Source organism: Chelonoidis abingdonii, chromosome 6 (genome assembly GCF_003597395.2).
Source record: "Chelonoidis abingdonii isolate Lonesome George chromosome 6, CheloAbing_2.0, whole genome shotgun sequence".
NCBI lineage: Eukaryota > Metazoa > Chordata > Testudines > Testudinidae > Chelonoidis > Chelonoidis abingdonii.
The window spans coordinates 110,902,368-110,924,126 of NC_133774.1; the positions used below are offsets into that span (position 1 = coordinate 110,902,368).

A 21,759-nucleotide genomic window follows, 5' to 3' on the forward strand; every position below is an offset into this window, starting at 1 on the left:
TCAGATGCTGCTTGTTTACTTCACAGAAAATAAGATTGATATTTCCATTATTATGTATATAGTAAAGATGAATGAACTAATTCAGATGAAGAAAGAATATTCTTTACTAAGTAAAGCTTCTATAACATAACATAACCATGTGATGCCTAATGATGCCTATTATTAACCATTCAGAATAAAGGACCAGTGAATGTTTCATTAATGATAATAGCTAGAAAATGGCACCAAGGAATAAAAACTATAGTTGGGACTCCTATAACCAGTTCTGTCCCTTATATTAGGGACATCTCATTCACCATATTGCAGCTATGTACATGTGCAGTTCCCTAGCGCAACAGAAATAACCACTGAAGTCAATGGAAACTCTCCTGATGACTTTCAAAGGTCCCAAAGGATCAGGACCCCAGGTTCTGTTCCTATGTGATATTTAACTAGCTGTAATGAACATGCAGGGCTCAAAGTCAAAACCTTTCTCACACCCTTTTTTATTTTTTCTCCCTAAGATTATATATATCATAATATAATGTAATGAATTAGTAGCTAAGGAATCTCTCAACCTTCATTGGACAAACTTACAGAAGGTAAAAAATTACTCTTTGATCTGTCACTTAGGTACGTTAGAGGCCTCATCCCATAAGGCCAGTCGTTTGCCGGCCTATGGAGGGGGCACATAGCATGACCCACAATAGACTAGATCTCTCAAGCCCTGCAGGAAAGTCTTCACAGGCTGAGGGTATGGCTACACTGGCACTTTACAGCGCTGCAACTTTCGCGCTCAGGGGTGTGAAAAAACACCCCCCTGAGCGCTGCAAGATACAGCACTGTAAATCCTCAGGCCTTGGCTACACTAGAAATTTCAAAGCGCTGCCCCAGCAGCGCTGCGGGAGCGCTGCCACGGCAGCGCTTTGAAGTGTGAGTGTGGTCAGAGCGGCAGCGCTGGGAGAGAGCTCTCCCAGCACTGCATGTAAACCACATCCTTTACGGGTGTAGTGTGCAGCACTGGGAGCCGTGCTCCCAGCGCTGCCGCCCTGATTACACTGACACTTTACAGCGCTGCATCTTGCAGCGCTCAGGGGGGTGTTTTTTCACACCCAAGCGCGAAAGTTGCAGCGCTGTAAAGTGCCAATGTAGCCAAGCCCTCAGTGTAATCAGGGCGGCAGCGCTGGGAGTGCGGCTCCCAGCGCTGCACGCTACACCCGTAGAGGATGTGGTTTACATGCAGCGCTGGGAGAGCTCTCTCCCAGCGCTGGCGCTCCGACCACACTCACACTTCGCTTTGAAATTTCAAGTGTAGCCATACCCTGAGATTCATGTTAGCTGGAGTTCTGCTACTTTACTCTCCTCCATCCTGCACAGTAGAGGGGATTTTCTGGCCATTTTATAACTGATTCCTCCCAACATTTTCAAAAAGAAATGTCAAAATGAACTGTACACATAAACCCAAAATTTTTGTTTTGAATTGACATTTTTACTTAAACAACATTATAATAAGATTTTAAGTCAAAGTGTCAGTTTGAAAAGAAACATTTAGTTTCAAATTGGCATCCTGAAGCTAAACATTTGAGTTCGAATGAAAATATTTTCTTTCAAAGTGTCACTTTGGAACAATCATAAAAGTAGTAAAAAAAAAAAAGTCATTTTCCCACTGATTTTAACAAAACTACATTTTCAAATAAAAAAAAATTGTTGGAAAATTTTTGACCAGCTCTAATTAAAGCTCAGAGAACAACATAATTATTTAGGCACTCTAGAGTTAACTCAAACCACTGTTAACCAAAACTGATTTTCATTCCTTCCATAAATTTAGCAGGGGAGAATTCAAATGTTAAAATCCATTAGCATATATAAGAATTAGCCATTAAGATAACAGACATGATTTTAATGCCTAAAGTTAAAGGGAGAGTTTCAAAGGCACAAATGGGAGTTAGGCACCGAAGCTCTCCTTCTGCGTTTGAAAATCTCTCCCTTAATGACAAAAGCAATTCTATTTTTAGGACCTAATTCTGCTACCCTTACTCCTCCTCCTAATAATACCAAGCTACGATTTTTTTTTAAGTGAAGCATCATGCCTAAGGTTACTCAACATGTCAGTGGTAGAGCTGGGAAGAGATATCAGGTCTCCTAAGTCCTAGTTCAGGGCCATATCCATTGGACCACACTGCCTCACTCCAGTCAGCTAAGGGGATTGACTTGTGGAGTAAGTTAGTATTCAGTATGACTAAGAATGGCAGACTCAGGCCCTACGTTCATTCAGGTACACCTATGAAAAGGTTTCTACACAGAATACAGGAAAGGCAAGTTGTTACTCCCAGTTACTGGTACTGGACAATTTAGAAAATCACTACACTTATTCAGGAATATGGATAACGGAAGCTATAAGGTGAGGGTTGGGAAATTAGTGAGAGTCTATCAAGATAAGCACTTGATATTTCAGAGGTGATATACTGGTCCTGGAGTGTGATGAAAGAGGAGATTGAAGTTGAAGCAAATATATCAATATAATTGACACTTTTTGTGCTTTATTTTAGGGCAGATCAGTTATTGGCATTTATAATATACAGCAGAAGAAACAGATTCTGTTAGATGCAGGTAAAAAAAACCCATCTCTTCAAACCACAGACTGGCTTGGGGTTGGTATGCTATCATAATCATCTGAATATCGCTCATACTGGTCAGTGAGAAGAGGCTGATGCAGTTCATCCTTGTTTTTCCTAGCGTGCACAATACATGTAGCACCAGCAAAAATAATTGCAACCAGAATCAATGCAGTCACTATTGCAATAGTTATGATCTCTGTGACCTGTAGACGCCGGCCTAGTGGAAAGGAAGCAGGAAGACAGAGAGAGAGAGAAAAAAGTTAAGCCTCAAGAGATACAGCTGAAGATTAGATCAAATCTCAATATCCATCATTATTTAACAAAATGCTTAGGGTCAGGTCCACTTCAGTGTCTTTCATTATAGACTTAAGATGGGCTCAAGCTACAAAGACATTTTTTTTGCAATCTGATTTATGTAGGCAGACCCATGAGTCCATGCAGAATCAACTGACCTTACTGGAATTCCACACAGGCATAAAGGTTTACTTGTGTGTGGATCAGGGCTAAAGTATGGCTCTAGATCAGAACTTCCTAAAAGCTTAGGGATGTCCAAATTTAGATCTTTGGTTCAGGCCCATCTCTATTTATAATTAATTGCATGCACATGGTATAACAGTATGGTACAATAGTCCAAATACGAATCTTTTAAAAGCCAACTTTGGACAGGTAAACAACCTTTTGATATGGTGTCAAGTTAAAATTTCTGAAATTTGAAATCAGCTTTGCTAAATGACCCACATACACACACGAAATGAAGAGAGGATGACACAATGAGAGTAAAGTGAAGCTTTTAACTGCTTACTTGGCCATTGAACGTCATAACTGTAGCCCAGGTTTTCTGGAGCAGTAACAAACATCTCATTATTGGTAACTGGGGGCCAGAATGGCACCATGTTATACTGCCGGTTATGTCCAATAGGGGCATTCTCCAGTGGGTATATTGAAATATCTAAATTGGAAAACAAGGTTTCATTTTAATAAATAAATAAAAATGAAAGCGATTCAAATTCTATTCAGGGCATTCTGAGAACACTTGTCTAAAAACAGGCAGAGAGGACAAAATATTTAAGGCATCCTTCCTTTATTTCACAGTGGCACCAGAGATCAAAAAATTACATTTGAAGAGACTGAAGAACTGCATGAAACAAAGTATTATTCAAATATGCATTTTCAGAAGTAACTAGTGATTTTGGGTCCCAACTTTAGACACGGTCTGATTTTTCAGAAAGTGGCTGCTCAGCTCTGGCTTTAAAATCAGACCCTTTAAAATGTCTCAAGTTGGTATCCCAAATCACTAATCTCTTCTGAAAGCGTAGGCCTATGTTTACGGAACTAGTGATCGATCTCTTCCCATGTACAAGAAGAGATATGAGCATATAGGGGCCATGATCTAGACCTTTTACTACAGTAATGAACAGTTCTGTTATGCCATTTGATGTGACTCTGAACATTGAATGTTACTGTAATTTAAGTGTCTGGGGCCTTGAATTTGTCACCTGCTGCATTAGGATAGCAGTGTGTGATCTACCTAGTCAAGTTTTAAAAGGGTCAGTTGGAGTCAGTTTTTATAGATGGAGCAGTTCTTTTTTTTGTCATGTGAAATGTTACAAGATCTTGGGGTAAATTTTGTAACCACTCTGTACCATCAAGATGTAGAATAGCTTCCCTCAAAACGTATATGGAAAATTATCTCTCACTTCTTGGGAAGCAGCACAAAAAGGGCTCTGTTGTATGGTTGCAATGGATCCCTGTGTAAGGAGTAATGGAGGGCTGCATTGACCCAAGTGAAGCACAATCTCCTATTTTGTGTAGATGGGGGGTGAATGCACTCTACATTGTCCATTAGAGTGGCACAGATTTGTCTCCTGGTGCACTGGCCCCAGTCTTGCCTACTTTGTTCCTACCCCTTTCTGGCTCATTTGCTCCTGAAGGGAGTAGGCACAGCAATTGTAAATCGGCCCTTGCGTGAGTCATGAAGGGTGAGTGGGTTGTCTTTGCATGTCTTTCTTGAACATCCATGAAACAACAGATCACAATGTTACTCAAAATGAATAGCTGGGCTGTGCACTGAGGTATTCTTTGGGCAGACAAGAAGAAATTCTTTGTTCCAGGCCACAGAATGATTGTGGAACCCTGAAGCTTCAGTAGATTCCATGATTCATCTGCCTGCATTCTCTGAGATACGACGTATTTGAAAAAGTTTCTTGCCTGACCTACCCCAGCCACATTCCTCCACACACATAAAGGGTGGAGGCTCAATGTGGGGTAGGATTCCCTCCTTAATGAGCAGCTTTTACTAAAAAGATCCCAATGTTGTTGAAAGCAATTGACATTTATTCCACCTTCACATCCTAACTACAGAGGGTACACATTGTCCACCAAGGTCCAGCTGAGCTATTCTGAATGGGTAGAAACTTTTGATAAACTCATAAAATAACAAGCTAATGCATCTCACCAGGATTATGTCTCCTCAGCCATTCATCAAAAACAGCGTCAGTAAACGTGTGCAAGAAGACAAAAATAGGGTCGTTTGGAGATAAATACGTTTGTCCCCCTGTTCCATTCAAAAACAGATGAGCCAAATTATGAAGACTCCGAACTGCTGGATCATACTTCCCTGAAGGATCGCTGTAGCCTGTGTATACAAATAAAGAGGAATGCAGTGCAAATCCTAGTGAAAAACTTGTTCATAAGCAGCAATCTAGGCTGGATGCTATTTTTTCTGTTGCCTGGTTTTATATAGTTGATTTGCTCCTTCTCTACCTATTGATATTTTAAATATGTGGCTGCTACACCCTGAAAGTATGTCATTTTCAGACCAAAATAATCTTTGCAAAATAATGCTGTGAGTGTGGAATGAGCTCGCCTCTGCATGTCATGCGAGCAAAGTGGGATCTAGCACAACAGTGGCAACAATAAATCATTTTCTAGCATACCACTGAAGCAATAGTTTTCAGCTCTAAATGGCTCTGGACATAATTGAAACTATCAATGCAGCCACTATCTGCTGACACAAGTGTGATGATGCTACCATGTTTCTTAATGAGCCAGCTGTTACTTCAGCTTTCCACATATCTTTTACACACTGACTGCCAACACACTGACTTTGGAAAACCACCTTCGGGAGTAGTCGTCTAAGAATTCTTCTAGCATCATTAGCACTTAACACCTGAAAAATGTGGTGTCAGAGGGTTTAAATCATCATGAAAATTCCTCCAATTTATAAACCTAGGGCAAATTTTTCAGACTTGGGTGTATAAAAATAGGTCTCCAAATTCATTAGGTACTAGATAGTAGTGGCCAGTTTTTCCAGAGATGCTGAGCATCCATAGCTCTCAATCACTTCACATGTTCACCCAGATTCCAGTGATGTATTCTTCAAGATAAACACAGTGAGCCAGATCCTCAGCCATTGTAAAATGGCATAGCTTCACTGGAGTTAACGGAGCTAAAACGATTCACCCCAGATGAGGATCTGGCCCATTATTTGGAAGTTAACTGTTTGGTAACCTATCATGGTTACTAGCCTGGTCTGGAATTAATTCTCTGGAGTTTTACAAAGAAGAGGAGTTAAGCTGAGCAGAGACTAAAGCACATGGTCCAATTTTCAGATGTACATTTTTGTATATGCAATTTAGGTACTTCTGACTGAAAATTTCACTCTGAATTTGATTTGTAGAGTTAAGATAGAGTCTGGTTTATATGGCCCAGTTGGGGTAACAATTGATAGAGCTCTGCAAATCTGTGGATTCCATTTTATATCCACAGATATCCACAAACACAGGGGCATGTGTGTATGCAGATATCTGAAGACCATGTTTGCAGATTGGATGCGGATACAAATTTTGTATCTGTGCAGGGCTCTAATGACTGATCTGTTGACTTGTTTATCCTGTGCATCAGCATCCATTTTATCCTAGCATCACTTTCTGTGTCTGTACAGCACCAAGCACACTGGGGTTCTGGTCTATGACTAAGGCCTTGATGTTCTACAGTAATAGTAATTTTATTCAATATTAAAAGATTCTACACTAAAAGATTTCTTCCATAGCTTTGCTGACTCAGCTACCAGAGTAAATGTACTGAGCAGATGCAACCATGGATGCCAACACTGCCTCATTATTCCACAGGTGAGAAGGGCCATCTTTTCACAATTGCAAGCCAGTAGCAGCAGACCTATACTCAGGGCCAGCTCTTTGGCTACCCCAAGTTTACACTCAGCACTCCAATGAGTGTAGGGAGGGAAATGGGGCTTTAAGCTACTTTTCCATCTCCCTCCAGTCCTGGCCAATAGGGGGCCAAATCGACTCCCAAAATAATTTAGAACAGACTATAGGCTCCTGGCCCTTTGTGGCCTCACACACATCCTGAAGGCAGGGGTGAAGAGTGAGAGTGGGTAGTATAGAGCCAGCTACACCAACTTTATGCCACTCAATGGGGAATCCTTGGTTGCCCCATTAGGGCAGTTTTCCAGCTCTGAGACAGTACAAGTGACTGGAGCCAGGGCCAAGGATCTGGCCCTCTGTATCTACCAACCTATGATTTATGTAAGAAATGTACAGGCCACTTCCATCTATCCAAGGTGTTAAGATAATTTTAATCAAGGTTCAATTTCTGAAGTCCCTACTAGGGCTGTCGATTAATTGCAATTAACTCACACGATTAACTCAAAAAATTAATCACGATTAAAAAAATTAATCACAGTTTTAATCGCACTGTTAAACAATAGAATACCAATTTAAATTTATTAAATATTTTGGATGCTTTTCTACATTTTAAAATATATTGAATTCAATTACAACACAGAATACAAAGTGTACAGTGCTCACTTTATATTATTTTTACTAAAAATATTTGCATTGTAAAATGATGAACAAAAGAAATAGTATTTTTCAGTTCACCTCTTACAAGTACTCTAATGCAATCCCTTTATTGTGAAAGTGCAACTTACAAATGTAGATTTTTTTTGTTACATAACTGAACTCAAAAACAAAACAATGCAAAACTTTAGCATCTATAAATCCACTCAGTCCTACTTCTTGTTCAGCCAATCGCTAAGACAAACAAATTTATTTACATTTGCAGGAGATACTGGTGCCTGCTTCTTATTTACAAGATCACCTGAAAGTGAGAACAGGCATTGGTCTGAGCGACTGACTGAACAAGAAGTAGGACTGAGTGGACTTGTAGGCTCTAAAGTTTTACATTGTTTTATTTCTTAATGCAGTTATTCTTTTGTTCATATTCTACATTTGTAAGTTCAACTTTCATGATAGAGATGGTATTACAGTACTTGTATGAGGTGAATTGAAAAATACTATTTCTTTTGTTTTTTATAGCAGAAATATTTGTAATCAAAAATATAAAGTGAGCACTGTACACTGTGTTCTGTGTTGTAATTGAATATTTTGTATTTGCAATGTAGAAAACATCCAAAAATATTTAAATAAATGGTATTTTATTATTGTTTAACAGTGTGATTAATCGTGTGATTAACTACAATTAATTTTTTTAATCATGTGGTTAATTGCGATTAATTTTTTTAGTTGTTTGACAACCCTGGTACTTACTCAGGTCTCACTCTACCCTGATTTCCACTCAGTCCCACTGGGAACTCTGGGAGTTTTCTGGGGCAAAATGCCACCTGGGTTTTCCAAGAAGTGTAGCAACTGTGTCAACCTTGAAGAGGGAGCAGTGTCCATTTTCTTCCTTGGCCTGGCTAACTCTACTGGCTATTACAATCAGGGGGAAAGGTCATGATCCTGGATCCTCCCACTGATTGACTAATTTTATCACAACAGCCAGCATCATCAGCAGCACTGGCTCCACAAAGCTTTTGTGTCTTCCGAGTGCAAGAACTCTCTTTGTAGCTGTGCAGGGGCTCAAAGGAAAGGTGAGGCTCCCTTGCACATACATACATATGGGTGCCAGACAGAGTCTGGTATTCTTCAGGGATCAGCCATAAATTTGTGACAGTTATTCACTCCACTAAGCTAACAAAAGTAAAACAATTTAAATGGCAATGTCCCATCCCAGAGCCAATACTTCTATTCACCACTGCAGGGAAAACTGGTGAGTGTGATGGGCTAGTCCCCTCACTCCTTTTGTGTTGGTTCCAGGCACTTTTAGTTTTGGTACTTGCCTTCTACTGTATTACGGAAACTGTCTGTTGAATTGGAATAGAAAGGAGGAGTGTCAAACAAATCAACTTCTAAACAAAGAGCAACATCCTGTGGTTCTGGGAGACGCTGAACCATTGGCCTGGCAACATTTCCAGCAGGATTCCTTCGAATTGGACCACCTTCTGTGCCTGAGGGGTTGGGAGAAGAAAGAAAGGCATGATAAAGCATGAAGCAACATTCTGACAGGACAGTGGGCCAGATCCTTGGGATGGGCCAAATTTGACTTGATTCAGGATCCAATTTGGGGAGAGGGCAAAGATTATTCAAAGCCATCGATGTGCCCCCTGGTCTTGTGGGAGGTCGAGGGCAGGTGTATGTTAGAGCATTCAGTGTTGCTCTCACCTATACACGCTGCAATCGCTCTTTAGGGCTGCAGATAGTTGGAGTGTAACACATTCCATTCACACTCCCTTCCTGCTCCTGAAATCCCCCTTACTTCATCAGGTCTGGGAGCAGGTGGTTGGGAATCTTCAGCAGCCTAATAGAGTAGATTTGTGATTCCTTTGAACAAAGGGGCTGGGCCAGGAGTCAATGATCTTGCTCAGTGTGCTTGTAAACCACTCAGCATGGTGCTCTGTCTCCCTCGAATAGTGGCTGGGCCACAGAGAGAAGTTGATGAGCAGGCTACAGTCTTGGCTAAGCAAATGTCCTTTTTTTTAAAATGTCAGGCAGTAGAGGCTCCTGTATTAAGAAAAAGAGATCTGAGGAGTCCCTGCTACACACTACCCATCCTGGGGTACAGTATTATGTGTTCTTCCCTTTAAATGTAGGTGTTATGAGCATGGTTGTCTGTGTGAGTTGGAAGATATCCAAAGCTAAGGAATAACTAGGTGAACACTACCACATTCAGGTGCCAAAGGTAACAAAATGTATATAACGGTATTAGTTGTTCTTCCAGGAATGATATACTTGTGGCTAACACATAAGAAAGGGAGTAAGAGGACTAGATTCAGAATGAATTCTTCTGTTTCCCCTGGTCTGAACAAGTTTCCAGAGCAACTGCTTAACCCCCTGTGCCTCAGTTTGCTTGCCTGTGAAACTGGGAGACAATTCCTTTCCTACTTCATAGGGGTGTTGAGAGACTTAATTTATTAATGTTTGCAAAACACTCTGCAATCCTCTGATGGAAAGTGCATTTGAAAAGCAAAGGATTGTGATTGTTTACTATTATAGGATTGTTTGCTCAAAAAAAAATCTGGCAGCAGACAAACTTACTGTTACAAATGGTTCCCAAGGTATCATAGTCTTCTAGGTTTTCACAGAGCACACGCCACTGGGAGAAGATGGAGTTCTGACTTATAAGAGAGACATCAAAATTGCTTCGAGCACCCATCAAGTCATCTGTGCAAATATCGCAGGTGTTTCCACCAGTAGCAAAATTCCAATAGGGAAGTGCAAAAGAGGGATCCTGTAGCATATCCTAACCATGGGAACACTATGTTAATATGGGCCTTCACTGGAACAATGTAATAGTCATAATGAGAGGGAATTTCCAACATGAGTTAAGAGCACTGGCACCAATGATAGATGCTTTGGAGAATCCCATCCTACATGTCCCCATTAGAAAAATCAAAGTGCTACGTTTGATCAACTTAAAAAAAAACAAGCCAACCCCCCCGCCCCACTTGTGTCCAAAAAATGTTTACCTGCTGTTGTTACAGGTAACCCCTAGGATTACCATAACTGAAAGAGAATAAAGAAAAATATTTCCTCTTAATTTCTCAGTTTATTATATTTGGGCCTTTGATAGCACTCATAGTCAAATTGTTGCACTAAGCCACTGAATTTTCTCATTAATAGCACTGCATATGTTATCTAATTTCATCCGCAACCTGATGCTTTCCTGAAGTATTTTAGAAAACAGCCATAAGAACCATAAGACATTACTGCAGTCCTATTTTTCCTAACAATTCTATTTTAATATTAAATATACTTAAGGCTAATCAAACTTGATAGCACTGGCTTTTGACAAGCAAAGCAAACATATAAGCAAATTGCCTTCAGTGAACTACAGGACTAAAGAGTAGTGGGAAAGACAATAAGAGGTTTGCATTTTAAATGTTTGCGATTCAGTTCCATTCTGATTAGAGATGGGCAATTGTGAAATTCACTAGGATACAATTACCATCAAATTAACTTCACTAATGACCTACTTTACTAACCTATACTAGATTAGTTTATAAACCCAGTAAGGGCTAGGATTTTTCAAAGATTCCATATGCAGGAATCTTATTGACTTCAGGGGAATTTCTGGTTTCAAAGTGGGTTCAGCCTTTCAGGGAGCTTAATTTATCTTAATTTATTCTTTCTTTCCCTTTCCCTTTATTTTTTAAAAATATGGGGTCTTTACTGATGAGATGTTCTATTCCACTTCAGGTAGGAATTGCCACTAGACAGTCATTACCTGACTAGTAATAATCTCCAAGTTAGTCATTAATGCTTAGCTTGTGGATTGATAGTTAAATTACTTCAAAAACCTGTCTATTTTGGCAACATTTCTCTCTCCTTAAATTAAGATATTTAATTTATCACATGTACTATAAATCCGTCTTACTGATACATAACACATAGGATTTGGGGATTGGAATGTACATAAGCAATGTTGAAGCTTTCAGTCTATTTCCTCCTGTCTTCCCATTCTGATGAACCCAAGAACACTATGTGAGGGCTTCAGAGATCTGCAATTAACTAAACAAGACAGAATTACCTCAGCTAATCAACCAAATATTTTGCTAGAAATCAAGCACAAAATATAAAGCACATACTGCCAAGTGTACTGCTCACAGAAAACTCAATTTGATTATTTCCCGCCTTGGATTTTAAGAAATTATGTCTTCCCCATATGTGTATTCTTTCACTCAGGAATTTTAATAAGGCAGGCAATCATAAATTAAAAGAGTGAAGAGAACTGGGGAGTGAGACATCTACATATTCCTTATGTTCTTAATGTGATTCTGTATATCTATGGTGCTCATATTCTATTCCATGGACAAACAGTGAACCATGGATTTTCCTCCTCACATTGAAACATTTTGAGAATTAAGCAGCGGGGAACTGAGTCACTGGGACAAGCAATTGTCCATAAACAGATCTTTCTTTCTCTTATGATGTGGTCCACAGAATGAGGAAGATGGAGAACCATTGATTTATATAATAGGATCTCCTGATTTGCTCTTTTCTCTAGATGTTTGAGCTAATCACATGCCTAGGATTTGATTCTGATCTCACACTGCAAATCCATTGATTTTGTTGGAATTATTCCTGCTTTCGACTATCAGCCCCAACGATTTAGAAGCATCATTAACAATTGCCTTTATTGCATAAATTACAGAATTTAAAAGGAAATGTACAGAGAATACTGCTGTTTTATTAAAGGAAGTTTTGAGACAAATGTTATGGTTTTTAGACTGCTATATTTGAAATAATGTTTCCACTTTTTATACGTTCCTAGCAACCTAAAACCCATCAAATGATGTTAATACGTCTGATAATACTGGAATTGAAATTGAGTAATGGAAATCATCTAGAAAGATCCGCAATGTATCTCTCTGCATTGGAATATGGGGGAAGTCAGTCAGCTCTTTAACTGGACAGCATGGAACATGAACAAAAGCAATTCCAATCTTAAGGCAAACTTCACCTGCATGTCTCTCTCCAGCTGCAGTAGATGATACCTATGCCAAGTGAGAAATGCTGGTCCTTCATGAGAGAAATCCACTCCTCCAAAACTTTGCTGCCCTGCACCAAGGAAAGTTTTTCTGACAGAGTAGTAATGGGACCACACAAAGTAGTTATAAATTGACACATTTTCAAACTGAGGTGTGTTGCCATCAGGTCCCAATATCTCCTCATGTCTCCTGGTGGCTATGACAATATCAGGATGTATTGTAGCCTTGGCTTGGTGTAAGGCATTGACAAAATCATTCTTTTCCTTCACACTCAGGTCCAGAAGGTTCCTCCTAACTTTAAAGATTAAACAGAAGTCAGTTATAAAGGTAGTGAATACCCACATCTCATTTCACAAGGTCAGATTCTATTGTCCTTACTCATTATAAGTAATACCTTTTTCCTCAAGCAGCCTGGTTGTTTTAATTGGGCTCACTCTGGAGGTAAGGTGCTACTCATTATGAGAAAAGGCAGGAGAATCTGGCCCATGACTAGGATGAATGCATATGATAGAAAAAGGATTGAGTTAGCTTTTGGAAGAGTTATCATACACTTACTTTTTATTAATTATTATTATTATTGTTTGTTTGTTTTTAGAGTTGATAGGAGCTAGATATTTAAGGGTGAGTTCTTTGTCAGACACACTTCAAAGGTAAATCCAGTACACATAATTTTTCATGGTATCACTTTAACATAAAGAAGAGAGTGCTATATACCAGCCTTAACATTATAAAGTTTTGCCTCCTTATATTGTATTATAACATTTTTAAAAGCCCATCTCTTTGGTTGAATCTCTGCTGCAGAATGCAGGAGCTTGAGAAGCAAAAACCTGGATTATATCTCTGTTGAGAAGAATTTCACCATTTACTGGTGGAAAGAGGTCAAGTTACCTCTTGAGTCACAGATAAAAGTTCCTCTAATTTCCAGAAACAGACACCCATTTTAGTGATCACAACTATCCTGAATTCTAAAACAACTACATTTCTATACACAGTCAGTTGTGGACACAGTGGATGAAATCCTGCCTCCACTGAAGTCAATGAGAGTTTTCTCTTAGTCTTCAGCGGACTTCTCCCAGTAACTTCATATCCAGGGAAGTGTGCTTTTGATTCTTGTGAGTTTAACTGAAACCCTAAACACTCACACATACTAATATATATAAATATCACACATACACACTAACACAAAGATACTCTTTAGAAATGTTTAGACATGGTACTGTATTTAGTTACATGCACTACATTATTTGTATTTCAAAATGTTTGATCCAACAAACTATAATAGATATTTTGGAGCCAACAAAAATATATAATTCAAAATATATTATTGTATCAACTCATAGTTTAAAAATATTTGTGGTATCAATTACGGATGTGCAAACTATAATTAATAACCGTTTTTAAACTGATTTATAGCAGTTAATTTTACAATTCTATAGACTTATGTTTATTTCATGAGGTCTGTGTTGGCCTGTTAAAAGTTGCTTTTTCTGTTTCTTGTCACTTTCAGTAGTTGGTAAACGGCTAAAGCCAGATCAGCTGGTATAAGTTGATGTAACTCCATTGTCTTCAGCAAGCCCTGATTAATGAGCGTTAACTTTTGCTTTCAGGTTGCCTGTTCAGGCGTAAAGTTTGAATACGATTTTTGGGTCTCTTGTCCTTCAGTTAAGCTTGCTTTCAGGAATTTAATTGTAAAGATTTTCAGTTTGTAATCCTTATTTTTAACCTTTGTTTTGGAGCGTACAGAGTATTTAATATTACTTTTATGGTGAAAATAAAGACAGTTGATTTTTTTGCAATAGTCACTGCTTACTTATGTTACAGATCTATCACATCTCACCCGCTCTAGATAGAGTCATTCATGGTGTCTAGATAGAAACTCTTGTTTATGGTCACTCACACATATATATTTTTAGAGAATCCAGCAATTTAACCTTAAAAAAAAAATCCAATGACTAAATGATTTTTAAACCTTAGAAGTATTTACACAGTTTAGAAAGTTATATAAGAGAAAATGTTACTGAATTCTCTCTCCATTCTCACTCAGCTATGCATTTCAAACTGACTGTTACTGACTATCAGTATATTTAGGGCCTGATTTTCAGAAGTGCTGAGCACCTGCTTCTTCCATTGGGATTCATGGGTGTTCAGCACTTCTGAAAATCCAAGGCATTATTGGCTCAATTGACAGCCCAGCTTAACAGTCCTGTTGCAATATAGATTTCTGAACTGGGTGTCAGGGATAGTTTACTATTTAAAGGCATTAGGAAGCCAAATACACTTTATATTTAGCACTGGTGACCAGCAGAGTCTCTTCTCTATTTTTGATGCCCTTACCTGTGAGGATCTGCTGGTTACAGGCAGCTCCACTCCAGCCAGGTCGACAGGACCCACAGTCATAACCGGAGAAGTTACCATTGCAGCTGCAGGTTTGATTGAAGAAGCGTAAGGGCCACTGCTCACGGTCATCTTGGCCGTCATGCATGTACTGTGGGCCATGGGGCCGTGAGTCTGCTATCACTGGTACACACTGACCCCTTCCTGAAGATGAACCACAGCGATCAGTACCAGGCCCGAACACTGGAGACAAATCTGGACAACACTCGCCACTTCTCAAGGCATCAACCGTAGCACATTGGCGAGGAAACTGAGCTCTTGCTTGGCTGAGTAGGGTAAGGAGCAGTGGTGAGAAGAAGCTCAGCAGCATGGAGTACTGCATAATAATAATCCAGGAGAGGTGGCAAGAAGAAGCCAGCTGCCAGCACACTCTGTTCTCTTCTGTCTTGTGAAAGAGAGAGAGGGAAGAGATAAAGTGATACAAAACTCTACACTATCCCCTCAGTCTCAGATCCTCCACTCACAGACTTGAAAGTGCTTCCCAAACCCTAATTCTCTTTGCACTTCTTCCAGACAGATATTCTTTAACTATCACCAAATAATGTTAGGGACTAGCACCTTCAATCCAGGCATTTCTAGTGGTCTTTGCCTTACCTCCACCTTTTCTGAATTAAACTGATCTACCTCTCTTGTTCTGCATTTAGTATTTCCCTGCTCTTACTGTCTGCTTCACTGAAAACTCTGCAGTTAAGCTACCAAACCCACAGCCTCTCCGCCTGTACCTTTTTGCTGTCTCTCTGAGCACCTCTTTGCTGAGCTTCTGTTTTGTCTCAGTGTGTTCTGCAGTTGCTCCTACCCCGAACTAAACTGTTTCTGTCTGCTTGTTAATCCTAGCTCTGCCAACAGATCTTGGCTTGGCCTGTCTCGCTCTCTCGTTCTAATCCATTTCTACTTCAATGAGTTTCCCCAGGCTTTAAGTATTTCAACAGCATATGATTTCTTTCATGCTGATCTCCTTGTGATTTTACATGTTTTAGCAAAGGTCAGAGGCAAGTAATTGAAATCAAAACAGAGCAACAGTAGAGGCTTTTATTTTTAAGGATGGTTCTTTGAAAACAGACTATTCTTTAGACAAAGAAAATGGAGAAAGCTTATGTTTAACGGTATTCCTTTAAATGTTAAAAATGACATTTTAAAGGGCAGGCCACAACAAAGGACATAGACATTACTTACACAGCAAAAGGCTGTAATTTCACACAAGCAAATAGTCCATCTTCAGCTAATCATTAACCTGCTGAGCCACCATGGTCCCATTGTAAGGAAGACAGAGCTACTTTTTCTAGGGTAATATTCCGCTCCCTGTGAAATCCAACCATTGCCACTCAATGCAGCACCATGGTCTTATCCTCAGGTTAGCTTCAGTCAAGTTGCAGGAAGTGACCCATAACTCAAGCTAGCATGTCTCTGACTGTTGATGGATAGAAAACGCTCATAGCTCAATTTTATGGAATTTTGAGCAATCAGTCACAATGTATCTCAACTGCTGAAAATGAGCTATATGTTAAAGTTGCTTCAAGATCACTCCTGCCAGCATGGGACGTATCCTGAGACCCTTCTATAATATTTACTCAGTCATTCTCAGGCAAAATTCCCATTGATCAAAACTAACTTTAGTCAGTCACCTCCTCTCTCCTGAATCCCCTCCTTACCCATCCCTGTTGTCAGGAAGAGGGGAAGTTCTGACAGGAAAAGTGGCAAATGGTATCAGGATAACAGGTAACATTTTCTGGGAAACATTTCAAAGGAGGTATACCTGGTATATAGCAGAAATTGCTTCCCTATCCCGCTTTCCCTCCTGTGCATATGCAAGTCTCAAGATGAGAGCTCATTTACTGAAATTATTGTTCCTACAACTTCTAGGTAAGTGTGGATAATCCCAATGGGCCTTACAACCTATGAGTCATATGACCCAGTTAAGACCCATGAACTCTGACATGTGGATTTTGGTCAGTGGATTTATGTCCATTTCATGCTCCCAAATCCCCACCCCTGTGGACCTGATCCAAAGATTGTAGCAGAGCTGCATTGTGTGGCACACCCAGAACACACACAGTTTACTTGATGCAGCAGCACATGCCTTATCAGCTGCCTTTTGCCTGACCTCCTGAAGGATGTTATGAAAATACATCTAGTCCTATTTGTGTTTGGATAATAATGAAAGCTGATGTTCCAGATACATTTTATCAATTATCTAGTCAATTGTCAGCTGTCTATGACCTTGTCATAGGGTATTTGCTAAGTGCCTAAATCACTTGGACTCCTAAATTGTAGAAGTGCTTTTGACAATGTTACCCTTTGACAACTACCCTAATTTACTGAAAGTTTTATTTTTAAACCCTGAGAAGCATAAGGCCATGCTAAAATAAGATTGCATATGCCTAACTTTCATAAGAAGTTATCAGTCTTGCTGTTGACACAGTGCCTAGAATGTTGTGATACTTTATAGAATATAGTTACTATCCACATATGTAATTTGAGGATTCGCATACACAGAGGGCCAGTGAGATGTTTAATTGGCAATTTGGGATCATGAATACTTGATTTGAAAGTGCAACTGTGTTAACTGGTTTATGCTTGTGGCACACAGTCTTGAGCCTCTCAAGGTTTGAAAACCAGGAGTCAAATCCTCAGTTGGTGTAAATTAAGGTAGCTCCAGTGAAACAATTGGTGCTATTATGATTTATATTAGTTAAGGCCTTAAACATACACTCTATCTCCTTTTTTGTCTTATTCTTCCAAATTAGAATACCACATCCACCTGAAACTTTTGGCGAAGTTCAGGTCAATACCTAGATCCAAATTTCACAGCTTTCCCACTCTCTGTAAGAGCCAAGACAATAGAGAGGATCCTAGAACAATATGCTATTACCATTATGAAGTTTGAGAAAATTTGGATGTAGATCTTTAGAAAATATCACTAAAATTTATAAAACAGATCAGTCCTTTTCTCCATTGATTTAAAGGGAAGTTTTGCCTGTCTAAAGATTGAAGAATTCAGTCTTTTTTTAAAAAAAAGTTGCCAGTCTCATAGTAGTTTGAAGCCTAAATATTTACAGAAAGAACTTGGAACGTGTAAACAAAGCAAGCAAGGAAAAATATGCACACAAAGGGCTAACAAGGAAAATCTATAAATTCATCAATGAAGTTCCTGCATAGCTAGCTTGTAAGATTTTTCTGGTAGCACTTTGGGGATGTTTCAGTCTGATCACGCAAGCAAAGCCAGAATAAAAAGTCTGTTCCTAATGAACCTATGAACTATCCCTCCAGAGCAGAAGGATGGAATCCTGTGCTTCAATATGGTAGTAAGGCTCATCTAGGGGGTTAGACAAAGTAGTATGACCCATAAAACCTGCCCGCTTGGCCTACTGCTCACATGGAGTACCCAGAACTTCAGCTGAAGTCAGTGGAAGCTGTGGGTGCTCAGCACTTTGGAAAAATCCATCCCTAACCATTCTGTGGTAGAAAGACACGTACTAGGACACTTCATTTTGCTAAAGAGAAGCCCAGGTAATAAGGCTTTAAGGCCAAAAGTACCACTTTGATCAGCTGGTCTAACCTCCTTCATAACACGGGCCATAATATTTCCTGCTAATTCCTACTTAAAGTCAATTAATTCATGATTGAACTAGCCCATGGCTTGTACACATGTATACGTTTGTGCACAACAGCTGAATGGCCATCTGTCCAGGTAGCTATTGCACTTCCTCATTCAAATCACATGGTAGTGGGCACAAATGACTATCTAGATGTCTAACTAGTCATTTGTATATGCAGTCATTGGTGTCCCACTTGTCACAGTGCACAGTGTCCATTGACTTAAATAGGTGGTCAAGAGAACAGGGTGAAATCAAATGGAAGACGAAGGGAGATGTTGGTGCTCAACAGCCTGAAAGAATAAGCCATTGTAACATGATTCAAGGGTAACATCATTCAAATGTAGGAATACACTTGGGGCACGCACTTGTGCATGTATTTTCACATATGGACTTTGGGCCTCAATTCAAAAGTAGCTGACTCACTGATTAAATTGATCCTCCTCTTTTACAAGCATATTGTCATTGGGTTCATCATTGATTGTTTCTCCTGTTTCGCTGTCTTCGCTGCTCTCAGTTGCAATAGATGGAAAAAAGGGGTAGAGGAGGTGATCCAAGTTGTTCAGCTGGAGTTTTATGTGTGGTCCTTAATGAAGACATTAATCAAATTTTTCCTCATAAAGTTAACACACAAAGTGTCACTCATGTTCAAACTCTGGACATAATTTTTTATCATTGTCTTCATTAACCAGAAGCCCATGGGTAAGTCTCTGGGAGCGTGAGCATCCTAGGCTGATTCAGAGGCTACTACTGCATTAAATAAGAGAGGAGGAGGAAGAGGTGGAATGGTGTGACTTCCTCCTGTGGTTACATGGCAATTCACCCCAGGAAAAAAGTACATGGCATTGGTGTTGCCTTGTCACCCTATGTAAGGGTTTTGCTGGTAAGAGGGCAGCCCTGGTTTATGCCAGTCCAGATCAGCATAGAAACCTTCTGGTTGCATGCCTGTTGCTCCTGTATGGCTGTGACGCAGCCTCCCAAACCACCAGCTATGGTGCCTTCAGACTTAGTGCTGCTCATTCTTTGGGATATAGAGTTTCTGGCTTGGGGCATCTGGTGGGAAGCTTGGGAAATTTGGGGCCTTTTTTCTTTTTATGCTTTTTATATTTCTTTTTAAAGTATTTTAAAGGAAATCTTGGTGACTGTACGAAGTTTAAAAAACATTAACCTAGAATAAGGTCTCTGATTGTAACAACTTTAGTTTTGGTCAAATATTTGGATGTAAATAACTTGAAATGGTTCCTTCAGTACTGAAAGTACAATATGTATTACTGGAGGCCAAGGAACTTTACTTTCAGGAAGCTGTGTAATATTCTCAGGAAGGCTGAACTAACTATGTCTTAGATGTCTGGAGAGGGGAGGGTGGTAGCAAGTGTGCCATTCAGTACTTTCCCCAGTACCTTTTTGGTTTAGAAACAAGTAGTTGATTCTGCATATTATTTTTTTTTTTTAATTTTTGTTTATCTGCTTTCTTGCCAGGCCTGGAACTGAAAGTGACGAAATATCATGAGCAAGGCTGTGTCCCCAAGAATCAAACCTATTTTTTCAAATTAAATTTGTATACTGCAGGATGGAAAAACTGGGTGTTTGTGAAAAGAACCAAACTTCAGAATAATATGATAATCTCTATTACCAAAGCTTACCATGATTAATGACCCATCTGTTCCTGAAGCAATGAAAGGCCATTTCCAGAAACAGCATTGCTTGTGAGTTTCAAAAGGAGCACACAGTTTTCTGAAATGCTGATACAGGGATTTTAGGCACAGACAAGCCAGTGACAGCCATAAGAGGTTTTCAACTGACTTTAATGTGTCATATGCATTTACAAATATGTTTCAGGCTCCCATCTTGATACCCCCAATATTTTAAAAGCTCATAACACTCCCTTATTCTCTCAGTTTCCACTTTTTTCATTAGGTACTTTTGAAGGCATGTCACATGAACTGTGGAAACCAAGAAAAAAAATTGACACCTCTGGCTATTCACAACACAGGAGTTTTTTGCATGTAACACAATGGCTTGTATTCATTGATGCCACTTCTTGACAGCATAATTATATAATCTCCTGTCACATGCTTCTATGCCATTAGGGAAATATGTTTGTCACTGAGGTTCTGGATCCTGTGATTTTGTTGTTGTTGTTTGATTTTATAAAAATTGGCGCTTCTTCCCTGATGTGAAGCTTGAGTGCTGCTTCTGCTTCACTTTACTTCCATGTTTCCTTTTCTGCTTCTTTTGACCTCATTCCTCCTTCTGCTTGTATTTTCAGTACTCTATCTTCATATTCTAAAGTCTTTCTCCTTGTTCTTCAAGATCATAAGACCTTTCTTTTGAACCCAGGTTGTTTCTCCACTTTCTATCTCTGAAAGACTCCAGAAACTCTTCTTTTTGCTTCCAAATCATAAGAACATAAGAACAGCTGAACCGGGTCAGACCAAAGGTCCATCTAGCCCAGTATCTGTCTACTGACAGTGGCCAATGCCAGGTGCCCCAGAGGGAGTGAACCTAACAGGCAATGATCAAGTGATCTCTCTCCTGCCATCCATCTCCATCCTCTGATGAACAGAGGTTAGGGACACCATTCTTAACCTTTCCTGGCTAATAGCCATTTATGGACTTAGCCACCATGAATTTATCCAGTTCCCTTTTAAATATTGTTATAGTCCCAGTCTTCACAAACTCCTCAGCTAAGGAGTTCCACAAGTTGACTGTTTGCCGTGTGAAGAAGAACTTCCTTTTATTTGTTTTAAACCTGCCACCTATTAATTTCATTTGGTGATCCCTAGTTCTTGTATTACAGGAATAAGTAAATAACTTTTCCTTATCCACTTTCTCAACATCACTCATGATTTTATATACCTCTATCATATCCCCCCTTAGTCTCCTCTTTTCCAAGCTGAAGAGGCCTAGCCTCTTTAATCTTTCCTCATATGGGACCCTCTCCAAACCCCTAATCATTTTAGTTGCCCTTTTCTGAACCTTTTCTAGTGCTAGAATATCTTTTTTGAGGTGAGGAGACCACATCTGTACACAGTATTCGAGATGTGGGCGTACCATGGATTTATATAAGGGCAATAATATATTCTCAGTCTTATTCTCTATCCCCTTTTTAATGATTCCTAACATCTTGTTTGCTTTTTTGACCGCCTTGCACACTGCATGGGCATCTTCAGAGAACTATCATATTGGGTGTGTGTTTAACTGCCCATTCTGAATCTTTATCCAACCTTTCACTCCTGTAGACCTGGGACCTCAGGCTCCCTCCTTCCCTAAACAGGGCCTGATTCTCATCTCACTAACATCATAGTTAAGAGTGACAGCTGAA

The 21,759-nt window shown here is 39.5% G+C and overlaps 1 protein-coding gene across 1 annotated transcript; it reads right to left on the minus strand.

The window, feature by feature from the left end:
• Positions 1-1,307: 1,307 nt before the first annotated feature.
• Positions 1,308-15,241, minus strand: TYRP1 (tyrosinase related protein 1). Its single transcript, XM_032768688.2, has 7 exons — positions 14,782-15,241; positions 12,420-12,742; positions 9,995-10,199; positions 8,740-8,907; positions 5,053-5,232; positions 3,400-3,546; positions 1,308-2,814 (listed from the first exon to the last, which is right to left on the minus strand). Exons 1-7 carry the CDS (start codon positions 15,161-15,163, stop codon positions 2,609-2,611), a joined length of 1,611 nt encoding a protein of 536 aa, XP_032624579.1. The 5' UTR covers positions 15,164-15,241; the 3' UTR covers positions 1,308-2,608.
• Between the last annotated feature and the right edge of the window lie 6,518 nt (positions 15,242-21,759).